The sequence below is a fragment of the Cetorhinus maximus genome, chromosome 5 (genome assembly GCF_964194155.1).
Source record: "Cetorhinus maximus chromosome 5, sCetMax3.hap1.1, whole genome shotgun sequence".
NCBI classification, from domain to species: domain Eukaryota; kingdom Metazoa; phylum Chordata; class Chondrichthyes; order Lamniformes; family Cetorhinidae; genus Cetorhinus; species Cetorhinus maximus.
The window spans coordinates 109,120,920-109,133,511 of NC_135883.1; the positions used below are offsets into that span (position 1 = coordinate 109,120,920).

Consider the following 12,592-nt stretch of genomic DNA (forward strand, 5'->3'; position numbering starts at 1 on the left):
AGCTGCTTCATCAATGACCTTCCTCCATCTTAAGGTCAGAAGTGGGGATGTTCGCTGATGATTGCACAATATTCAGCACCATTTATGACTCCTCAGATACTGAAGCAGTCCATGTCCGAATGCAGCAAGGCCTGGACAATATCCAGGTTAGGGCTGACAAGTGGCAAGTAACATTCGCGCCACACAAGTGTCAGGCAATGACCATCTCCAACAACAGAGAATCCAACCATCGCTCCTTGTCGTTCAATGGCATTACCATCGCTGAATCCCCCACTATCAATGTCCTGGGGGTTACCATTGACCAGAAACTGAACTGGACTAGTCATATAAATAATCTGGTTACAACAGCAGGTCAGAGGCAAGAAATTGTGCGATGGGTAACTCACCTCCTGACGCCTCAAAGTCTGTCCATCATTGACAAGGCACAAGTCAGGAGTGTGATGGAATTCTCCCCACTTTCCTGTATGAGTGCAGCTCCCACAAACCTCAAGAAGCTTGACACCGTCCAGGAAAAAGCAGCCCGCTTGATTGGCACCACATCCACAAACATTCACTCCCTCCATCACCAATGCACAGTAGCAGCAGTGTGTACCATCTACAAGATGCACTGCAGAAATTCACCAAGGCTCCTTCGCAGCACCTTCCAAATCCACAACCACTACTATCTAGAAGGACAAGGGCAGCAGATAGATGGGAACACCACCACCTGGAGGTTCCCCTCCAAGTCATTCACCATCCTGGAAATATATCTCCGTTCCTTCACTGTCGCTGGGTCAAAATCCTGGAACTCCCTTCCTAACAGCACTGTGCTTGTGCCTACACCACATGGACTGCAGCGGTTCAAGAAGGCAGTTCAGCACCACCTTCTCAAGGGCAACTAGGGATGGGCAATAAATTCTGGCCCAGCCAGCGAAGCCCACATCCCATGAATGAATAAAAAAAAAAAATCCATCCAGATTCCAGGGGAGTTGCAACAATGGGGGCAAGTCCACAGGTCAAACAAGTATGATTATCCACAGTCTTAAATCATACAGAAAGTAAAATCAAAAAGCAATGGAACCACTCAAACACAACTGTTCGTAAAATCCTTTCAGATATTGTATTAACCTTGTCGTACAATTTCTAAGACAAGCACTTCTTTCATTTAAAAAAATACATAAATAGTGTTAAGCAATTCTCTGTCAGTGCCAATCACCACAGGGGTTCCTACCTCAATTTTTGTGCGGTAAACGACCAGACGTCGGAGACCTGAGATCTTAGCAATATGGCAGAAAGCCCGAGTGTTTAGTTTATCACAGGATGAAAGGTTCAGCTCCTGGAGGTTTGGGCACATCTGAGCAATAACCTCGAGGCAAGTTTCATTCAGGAAGTGGCAGCAGGCCAACTCCAGACGCACCAGCTCAAATCCACACACTTGCATGAATCTGCACAGGAAGCACAGCGATCATAGGGTTAAATCCTGTCAAAGTAGTAGGCGTCAAGCTGTGAGCGTATGCGCCAGACATCACATAAAGAGGCAACGTCAGGAGTAAGCTATAGAAAAACAGCAGATGTTACACTGGAAGTGAAAAGGTGCAAAGTTCTGAATTAATATATGGAACAGATCTGAAAATGGGTTACTGCTTGCAGATATATTCATCCAATAGGTAAAGTGACACCTTAATTAAAGCAGTCAAATACTGCTGCTTATTATTTTTAAAAATAATCCAACCTGTCAATTAGAAACTTCAGTTCATACATGAAATAAAACAAGCGTGCAAAAACAAATACCACAGTATGATGAACAGTCTTAGCAGCAATGTTATGCCATCTTTCACTTTCAGATGCTGACTGACCTATTGTGCATTTTTGGCATTTCCTGTTTTTATCTCAGATAATATGGGAGGTAAAATGCACTTTATTAGCACTTTATTTAAATGAAAAATAAACAAGCGACTACGAAGAAAGACTGGCTCTGTCAACGTCATTCAGTAACAGCATAGGCAAGAACAGTTAAAGTGATCTGCAAAGTATAATGTATGGTAACAAAAAAGTAATAAACAAAAATTAGTTTCTAATTTGGCAAGACCTCTAAAATATGCCACAACCAATACAAACATTTGAATAACAGCAAAATACTCAGAAAAGGTGCAATTAAATACATACTTTGGTTCTGTCTTCACAAAGGAAGACACAAACAACATACCATAAATGTTGGGGAACACAGGGTTTAGTGAGAGGGAGGAACTGAAAGAAATCAATATGGTGGAAATGGTGTTGGAGAAATTGATGGGATTGAAGGCTGATAAATCCCCAGGGCCTGATAATCTACATCCCAGAGTACTTAAGGAAGTGGCCCTAGAAATAATGGATGCATTGGTGGTCATCTTCCGAGGTTCTATAGACTCTGAAACAGTTCCTACAGATTGGATTAGTTGATGTAACCCTACTATTTAAAAAGGGAGGCAGAGAGAAAACAGGGAATTATAGACCAGTCAGCCTGATGTCAGTAGTGGGGAAAATTCTAGAGTCCATTGTAAAAGATTTAATAGCTGAGCACTTGGAAAACAGTGGCAGAATCGGACAGAGTCAGCATGGATTTACAAAAGGGAAATCATACTTGACAAATCTACTGGAATTTTTCGAGAATGTAACTAGTAGAGTTGATGAGGGGGAGCCAGTGGATGTGGTTTATTTGGATTTTAAGAAGGCTTTTGATAAAGTCCCACATAAGAGATTAGCATGTAAATTGAAAGCACATGGAATTGGGGGTAGTGTATTGAGATGGATAGAAAACTGGTTGGCAGACAGGAAACAAAGAGTAGGAATAAATGGGTCTTTTTCTGAATGGCAGGCAGTGACTAGTGGGGTACCGTAGGGATCGGTGCTGGGACCCTAGCTATTCACAATATATATTAATGATTTAGACGAGGGAACTAAATGTAATATCTCCAAATTTGCAGATGACACAAAGCTGGGTGGGAGGGTGAGCTATGAGGAGGATGCAGAGATGCTTCAGAGTGATTTGAACAAGCTGAGTGAGTGGGCAAATGCATAGCAGATGCAATATAATGTGGATAAATGTGAGGTTATCAACTTTGGTAGCAAAACCGGGGAGATAGATTATCTGAATGGCTATAAATTGAGAGGGGAATGTGCAATGAGACCTGGGTGTCCTCGTACACCAGTCGTTGAAGGTAAGCATGCAGGTGCAACAGGTGGTAAAGAAGGCAAATGGTATGTTTGCATTCTTAGCGAGAGGATTTGAGGACAGGAGCAGGGATGTCTTGCTGCAATTATACAGGGCCTTGGTGAGACCACACCTGGAATATTGTGTGCAGTTTTGGTCTCATCTGAGGAAGGATGTTCTTGCTATAGAGGGAGTGCAGTGAAGGTTTACCAGATTGAATCCTGTGATGGCAGGACTGACATATGAGGAGAGATTGAGTCGGTTAGGATTATATTCGCTGGAATTCAGAAGAATGAGGGGGATCTCATACAAACCTATAAAATTCTAACAGGACTAGACAGGGTAGATGCAGGAAGGATGTTCCCGATGGTAGGGGAGTCCAGAACCAGGGGTCACAGGATACGGGGTAGACCATTTAGGACTGAGATGAGGAGAAATTTCTTCACCCAGAGAGTGGTGAGCCTGTAGAATTCGCTACCACAGAAAGTAGTTGAGGCCAAAACATTGTATGTTTTCAAGAAGGAGTTAGACATAACTCTTGGGGCAAAAGGGATCAAAGGATATGGGGAGAAAGCGGGAGCAGGCTACTGAGTTGGATGATCAGCCATGATCATAATCATAATGAATGGTGGAGTAGACTCGAAGGGCCGAATGGCCTACTCCTGCTCCTATTTTCTATGTTTCTATGTTTGTTAGATTTAGAAAGGAAGGAAAGAGAGTCACTGTTAATTTTATTGAAAAATTTGGAAAATCAACACATTATGACTATATTAATGAATGTTTGTTGCAGGAAGTCAGAAGCTGATTTTGGTCAAATGTGTGTCCCCAAATCCGCTTAAATTGCAATGTGTTAATCCTTGTTAGAATAATTCCTGCTTTTCTGCAATGTTAGAAGATAGTGAGTTTTGTAGACATTGCTTTGACGCTCTGTAATTATGGATTGTGTATTTTGAATTAAGGAGGAAGCGAAGAGCTGGTAATTAAAAATATTTAAAGACAATTTTGATTAGTCTGGGAGCACAGCATCTTCCAACACAGTCTGCTATAGAATGGAGTTAATAGAGGTTGTGCAAACGATTCCCCTTTCAGTAGCACATCAAACCTCAGGTAGACTGCTTGTTTTGTACTTTTCAAACTTCAGTGAACATCTGCTGGCAGGACTTCCAACTTAACCACTTCCCCACAAGGGATATGTGGCCTGGCCAGGCCTGTTTAGAGGGATCAAAATGGAGGGGGATGAAAAGGATTTCATGCTCTAAATTAAAAATAAAGGCAAATTGAAAAACAGAGAGGTACTGAATTAAACTTAACAATTTCAAATATATTTAGTACTCAAATGGACAGAATATTCATAAGCCCTTTCAAAAAGTAAGGTATTACTAGTACCAGAGGCGCTGCAAAAAATAATACAATTGTTTTACTGGGAAAGAGTTCCTAAAACAACAACCACCACAGACAATCATCCTTTTAGCTAAAGGATGTACTTAATAAAAAAAAACACTAATGGATGGCCCAACGTGAAATGTCTCAGCTCTTGAGGTACCTGAGCCTTGTTATCAGGCACAGAGAGAACTGAGGCCTATTACCCTCTGATCACTGCTGCACATTTCCATTTGCCGAAGCCACGTGAGGTGCACTGGGAACCAGCATACAAATTGTGCACTGAGTGTATCGAAGCTAACAGCTCGCTATAATGTAGCTTCACTGTCGTAGTGATGCTCCAGAAGACCAGTGCCCATTTGGAATAGATACTTCAGGGGAGGCTAGTTCACAAAAAAAAAACACATTTTCCTCCTGGGTGGCCTTCTTTTTCCAATAGGGTCAAGTCGACTTCACTTATTTGACCTACAAAGCCATTGGCCCCTATACTGATATTCTGTCAAAGAAACATGCTCAAAGAGCAGCCAGCAGCCCTTCAATAGCTAATGGTACTTGCCATTCTCAGTGTGTCATCGATAGGCACTAGGAATACCACAAACATATTTAAATGAGTTGCCTTGCATCACTGAATGAGGTCAACTCAACAACCACAGGCCGCTTCACCAGGCCCATAGTATAATCTTGATGGCATCTGATCACTAATGAAACGCTCGGATGTTTAACACTCTTTGGTGCCTGCAGTAAATTAATTTTACTCATGAATTACATTAACACTGACCTGCTGAATCCTTGCATGGAGATAGATCCCCTATTCCCAGTCCAAGACAGATTTAAACACTGCACAAGAGCGCAGCGTGACTGTAGGTGCTCCAGAGAGGTATCATCCAGGCCCGCCCAGTAAGGTTGTAAACTGAGCTGGACATACTGAAGAGGATCATAGCAGTGTTGGTACAGCAATTTGCAGGTCTGCGCCAACTGGCAAAGATCTGGCACTGTCAGGTGACTGAGTATCAGCTGGATTAACTATGGGGGAAAAGCAAACAGCAGAATGAAAACAAGGTACACCTTCATTACATTCTACTCTCGTATATTCTTATACATGAGAAAACAGCAGCTTTCATCAAATAGGACATTACATTAGAATTTCAACCTTTTGGGGAAATCTGAACATTTGGAAGGGGAAGTCTGTTCACAGACTATGCTGATTGCCCGGGACAAACAGCACTGCCAGCCAGTGGTGCTCTCTTCCTCCAGCGCATTCGACGTGGGCGTAGTTTGCGTAGCTTTGAAACATGCTGTGTTAACAAATCAGCCCCCCACATCCCCTTATTTTCCCCACCAATTTACTCCTCTTTTGAAGGCTTTGATTCCTTTCAGGGCACTGTTCAATAAATCACCCAAGTGGTTCTTACTGTTGTGACAAGTTGGCAGTGCCCACAAACTAATCCGCTGCAGGAGCATCACTGACTAATATAATCATGCCGCTACTTGACATCCACACAGCCAGATCAGCGATCAGGAGTGAGATTTTTCACTCCTCCATATAATAGGAGTGAATCATATTGTCCCTTCTGCCAACTTTTCAGTTGAGATTAGTGAACTCAGCACAGACCAGGGATCAAACCCAGCATCTTATCAACTCACTGTATAAATGCACTGAGTGACCACAGGAACTCTAGAGAAAGCTACTATTATTAGTGGCCAAAATCTTTTAGTCTTACTTACAGAATACAATTCAAGACATGTGTAAGAGAAATACAGAGGCACATAACCTTGCTGAGAAAATGCCTAGGATCCAAAATTATCCTTAATGATACCCAATGGTTAGTCACCAAGTGTGCCACTCAGGGGCCAATATGGCAGCCGATACACACATTCCATACAGGTGAAGGCATTAGTGAGTGCGTATTCAGCTAATGTTTGTCAGACGTATGCAGAGTAAGCAGATCATGGCATTAATCAGTGAGTAACGCTGATTTGATGTCAGCGATGCCAATTTGGAGCCCAATGCTTTAGCTCATGCCATCTCTCAACCCTGCACAGCTGAGCACGTGTTCGGCAGCAGGATCACCCCACCAATAGCTCTATTTAAATGGATCATCAACTACTTACAAGTTAGTTGCCGATTGATTTCTTCTGGCTGTTGGTACAATTCTACAAATGTTTGGTGGTTTGCATAGTTGCTTCAGGTTGCAAAAGTCATGAGGGAGTGGTGTGGCAAGTACTGAAAAGGTTTTGGAAATTTCAAAACCTCTGTATTAATAAGTTGCTCCCAGAGATGGTGCTCTAGTAGGCATTCCCCTTGGAATACAGCATGACTATGAGAATGAGCAACGGTAACGCAGAGCAGGCCAAGCTGACAGAACAGGATGGGGGGAGGGGAGAGGAAGGGAAGGTAGTGGAGGCTATCTAGATAGGCCTCTAATGCACATGATATATGTGAAGAATTACTTAATGTTAAATACTAGTAACTAAACTCTAATTCCCCAATTACCAACAGTCCTACACACCTTACAGTCTGTCTTTCAGTGATCATCGCAGTGCTGGCCACAATACAAAAATAAAAGCCAAAATAAAGATTCCAAACCAAATTTAGAAATGAAACCATGCCATAATGCATACGAATACAACAAATTATAATTAGGCATTTCTGTAGCGCCTGTCTTCCATGTGCCTTTGCCTGTCCTAGTGCTGAATTTCAGTGAAGGAGGCAGCAGATGGTCCCAGAGGATGGCCTAGACCAAGTCCCAGGCTAGAAGGCCTGACTTAAGACTACACCAACTCTGCATGAGTGTCGACATTCTGGACTGGTTGGTTGGAAGGCAGCAAGGGCACTGGCAGAGTGGCAGGAAGGGGAACAAAATGGTGTGGTTTTGAGAGAGGACAGCAGGTTTGCACTCCACAGAGCCACTGGCACTCTCCTGGGGCGACACCTCAGCAATCTGCAAGACCCTGCAAGCCCCTTTGAACACTGGTGTCCACAGCTATGATGGCAGCAGTCTGAGCTTGCAAGACAACAAGGTAAGCCTACATTGCTTCCGTCTGAGCTTCCACTGCAGCACTCTCAGATGCTGGGTGGAACTGAGTGAGCTGCAAAGGAAGCTGAGACATCGGCAATCACCCATTGCATCCTGGGTGGGCTCACAAGTGTGTTAATGGAGTTGATGACTTCCATGCTGAAAAGGACAGGCTCCAAGCTCTGGGCAAAGCCCTTTGCCAGTTGGTGCTGGACTCCTCCATGCTCATTAATATTGAAGCTTTCTGGCAGACAATGCACCAAGCCTCGTGCGTAGCCATCAGGTGTTCTTCTGTGTGCCGCTCCTTTAAAGTACTCATCTGAGTCCTCTGCTGCCTAACTCATGTGTGTCCTCACCCTCCTAACATCTGGGCTATCCTCCTCCCTGCACTGGCTCTAGCCCATTCATACCCAGTGTCTCACCATGTGTAAATCTTGCCTCTAAGCCAAAGCTCTAAATTATGTGTCAGTATCTGAGCTGCTGGCTGCGATTGCGGGTGATGTTGTGTCTTCATTATCACTGCCTTCTTGCTGTTCCTTCATTTCCTTGCGCTTCTTACATATGTGAAAGGAGAAAGGCACAAGGAGAAGGTTGTGGTAAGGAGAAATGGGAGGGCAGGGGGAGAAAGAGATGAATGCTTACCCCATCTTCAGCTGATAAGTCCTAATAGTTTTTGGGATGAGGAGCAAATGGGGTGTGAGGAGGGGGACTAGGTATGAGGATATCATCTTCAATTTATTCAGCTTTGCTGCCTGCCACAAGCTCAGCAATTGCTGTTCTAAAGATAACCAGCATAATCTCCTCTGTGGAGGTTGGGGCATGCCTATTCCTCTCCAATTTGCTCCTCCTGTCTCTGGTTGTGTGCTATCTTGTCCTACAAGTGAAGGGAAGTGTGCCAGTGAGTGTGCTGCAATGTGTTTGGGTGATCTGGCTGACATGGTTCAACAGCTGGCAGTGTGTGCATTCTGTGAGATGTGGGTGAGGCTTGCAGCAGTGCTAAGTATGTGAGGGTGAGGTGAAGCAAAGAATGTTAGGTACGAGTCCTGATTAATAGAGATTGTTGGTAGGTGAGTGATGGAGGCATGGTGAATTGAGGCATATCTGAGGCTAGCATTGCAGTTGGTAGGATTTGGGATTTGAAAATGCATTCACTGACCTGGACCATTTGTGTTAGGTCATTGAATTTCTTGCAGCACTACATCTAGGTCCTCGAAGCTTGATTCCTAGCATTAAACTCCAAGGTTATCTGCTCTCACTGTGTTTTGAGCATGTGTCTGGTGGGCCTCCCAGTCCCCTGTGGACAGATGATATCTTTCCTACTTTCCACCTCCTCCACCAAGGCCTCTACTGTAAAACCTTGGAGCCGGCACTCTCCCACTTAATGCCATTTTTCACTGTGTCCCAGGTCAGATTCACCTGCTGCACAGCTCTCAGCATCTGATCTGGCCACAATGAACCTCCCCTTTAAGAGATGCTGACTAGCTTTAAGAAATGCTAGGAAGTCATGATTTTGGGCTCCACAGTGATGCATGCAGCCAATAAACAACACAATCCCCATTCGGGGCTATCCAAATTAGCACTCCCTGTTCTTTTGGTGAGGGGTAGGCAGAGGAGAGGACACTGAGATGAGGTTAGGGGGGAAGAAAATCAGATTCTCATTCTACTTTGTATCATTTGATCATACACGATTTGAGAGAACATTGTTCTTCTGAGCAGCAGAAAATGAAAAACCATTTGCGCATGGAAGTGTAGACCTGACAGGGTGATAGTGCCCTGACAGGAGCATTTGCAAAGTGTACTGTGGTTGTGCATGCCCTGGTGCTGAAAATGTGGAACAGCTGCTTGGTTTCTGAAGGCGTGCACACCATGCCAGTGCAAACCTGTTATCACACATGCAAATGTAGCAAGAATCCAGCATCTGTTCCGCAATTTGATTTTTCCAAGGACTTCCTTTTATTAACTTAAAAAAAATTGTTTTCACCTGTAGCAGTCAACAGTATTTTTCAGATTCCTCCTAAGTGTGGTTGCTCTAGCACGCCAGCGCGGATGTCATTGGCTTTTGAAGACTATCCAAATTCATTATGTCTATAGCAAAACAGAAACTATTTGTGTGAAAAAAAAAACCCATGAGATTTCTTTTTAGTAAATTGGCTGTTGGGTTTGCTCTTCTTGCTCACAGCTGTCCCCTTTCTCCCCAGTGGCCTATACCCTGATCAATCCCCAGGCAAAGTTCTCCAGAATTCATGTCCCATTTGCTCTCGAGAGCCGCTCCCCAACCCCTTCCCACCCCCACGTATCGTTTGACCTTCAAACTAATACAGGTTTCCTGCAGTATTAAAATCATGCCTCATTTCTACTTACAAATTCAAACAAGAGGGGCTGAAACAGCCTTCATTTACCTCTTAACCCAACCTCACTATTGGTTTGTAGGTCACTGTGAACTTCAATGTAAAGATCTGTGAAAATATACAATTGAGCAGAAAAGAAAACCCATGCAGGAATGGAACACAAACACAAAATGCTGGGAGCACTCAGCAAGTCAGGCAAAGCATCTGTGGAGAGAAGGTTCAAGTAAATACTTCAGCAGAACTCATGCCTGGAATGTCAGCCTGTCAGCTTAGTCAGGCATTTGAAGAGTGTTTCTTTTCCCAGCAGCTCCAATGGTCGAGTTCCAAACCCAAAACTGCTGGTTTCCATCTCAGCTTCTAATGTCATTGGGCAAGCGTTGCATCACTAAGCCGTGGAATGTGTACTCTTGCTATGCCGAACTGGCAGGACCAGCTCCACTCCACTAAGCTGTCTGAAGATGACCATGAAACCATTGCTGATTGTCGTAAAAACCCATCTGGTTCACTAATGTCCTTTAGGGAAGGAAATCTGCTGTCCTTACCTGGTCTGGCCTACATGTGACTCTACACCCACAGCAATGTGGTTGACTCTTAAATGCCCTCTGAACAAGGGCAATTGGGGATGGGCAATAAATGCTGGCCTAGCCAGCGACACCCACATCCCATGAATGAATTTAAAAGAAGTCGCAGGACCCCGCCCCCACCCTCCCATCAGCCAACCATTGTGACAGCATTGGGGTCTTACACACAATCTTACTATTGCCCACTGAAAGGGGGCAGCATCGAGGATCCACTAGGACACGGATCTGGAAAACCTATTTTCTGACTATGAAACAGATTTTGTTTTAATTCAGATTTTATTTTAAATCAGTTATCAATTTAACAAAGCACCCTTTGTGCATCAGTTTCTGTGACCGGTGATGGCCATTAAGATAGAAACATAGGAACATAGGACTTAGGAGCAGGGGTAGACCATTAAGCCATTTGAACCTGCTCCACCATTCAATAAGATCACATCTGATCTGGTTGTGGTCTAAATTCCACTTTGCCGTCTTTCCCCCATAAACCTTGACTCCCTTGTCTATCAAAAAACTGTCTAACTCTGCCTTGAATAAATTCAATTACCCAGCTTCCACTTATAAGTAACTCATGTTACTTCTGAAGTAAAAGCAGCTTTATTCAGTTAAAATCAAATAATACAAATGAAAACAAAACTTATCATCTTCACCTTAAAAAAGAATTAGACAGCATCGCTTTAATGCAGCCCTTTAATCAGGGTAACTATTGTGTAGTACAGAGGTCAATTCCAAATCTAATTGGGATTTATAGCTACCAAGTAGTCTTTCTTTAAAACACTTATACAGTGAGTGAGTAGACTCACTCCTTCTCTGTGAGATACAACATGTTTGGAACCCTGTACAGGCCAGCTCAAGGAACAAACCACATTCGAACAATGTAGGTAAAATAACATTATCACACTAAACACTGGAGGAAAGAATGTGTTGTTTTATATTTTAAAAATCAACTGGAATCAAGGCATCAATGAGCACTGAGTGGTTATCTTCTGCATTTGGATACGCTTAGCACTCTCTGTAAAGCTCACACATGTTCAACCAACTAATTCACAGCAGAGGCCTAGAAACTGCAGCCCGTTTCCTTTGTTTCACACAGCCACCAGCCGATCAATGAATGATCATAATCAATTATAACTTAACAGTCTGCTGAAAGATTGAAGTCACAAGGTTTGATCATTAGCTACAGCAAGTTAATTGGAACAAACCTCTCAATCTTTTATTGTTAACTTTTTGCCTTAGTCAAGAGGAAACCCATGCTTATAAACTTTCATAGCAATAGTCAAAGCACAAGAAGCTATAGCAAGCATTTAGCAACATGGGGTAGGGATAGAAGCAGGCCATTCAGCCCATTACGCCTGTTCTGCCAATCATTTATATCATGGCTGATCTGTACCACAATGTCATTTGTCCATCTTTGCTCCATAGCTCTACCCAGCAAAACTAAAGCCATTGACTCCCAAGTCGAAACTTCAGTTGATGAATTATCTACGACTCTTTAAGGAGTGAATTCCAGATTCCCACACTGTGTGAAAAGGTGTTTTCTGATTTCACTCTGAAGTGGCCAGCTCTTGACATCTGCAAGCCAGATATGGAGTAGGCGGACATGACACTGACAACTGGGAGACAGTCGCTGATGGCCATGACTTCTGGAGGTTGACGATTTGGAAGGGCTTTGGACGAGGCGAGCAGAAACAGAAAGCTCAGCTGGCCGAGGAGAGGGCCCAGAGGAAACAGAGGCCAGCAAACCATGCACCTTCTCAGTCCTCCATCTTCCTCTGCAGCAAATGCAGCAGTGACTGCCATGCCAGAGTGAGGCTAGTAAACCACACCAGGTGATGCTTAACACAGAGCTGATCATCACAGTGCAAACAATCATCTCATGAGATGAAAGGTTGACACTCATAGCTCCATAGTAGAAATCTGAGATCTGATTCAAGATCAAGTCATGATCCGGTATTTGAGCCCATAATCTAGGCCTCATCTTCCTGTTCAACTGGAGATTTTAAAAAAAATCACATTGTGCTTCTTTGAGGGAGAGTAGGGAGTTCTCTCGGTGTGCTGGACAACATTCCTCCCCCAGTCAACACTATATAAAAACAGATT

At 43.6% G+C, this 12,592-nt stretch overlaps 1 protein-coding gene across 2 annotated transcripts in view; it reads right to left on the reverse strand.

Annotated features, from left to right (window-relative positions):
• Positions 1-12,592, reverse strand: part of fbxl4 (F-box and leucine-rich repeat protein 4) — a 132,896-nt gene that overhangs the window by 47,773 nt on the left and 72,531 nt on the right. For both annotated transcript variants that reach the window (XM_078542290.1, XM_078542291.1), the window contains exons 4-5: positions 5,328-5,572; positions 1,211-1,424 (exon numbers count right to left, since the gene is read on the reverse strand). In XM_078542290.1, coding sequence (XP_078398416.1) covers positions 1,211-1,424; positions 5,328-5,572 — 459 coding nt within the window. The remainder of the gene's footprint in view (positions 1-1,210; positions 1,425-5,327; positions 5,573-12,592) is intronic.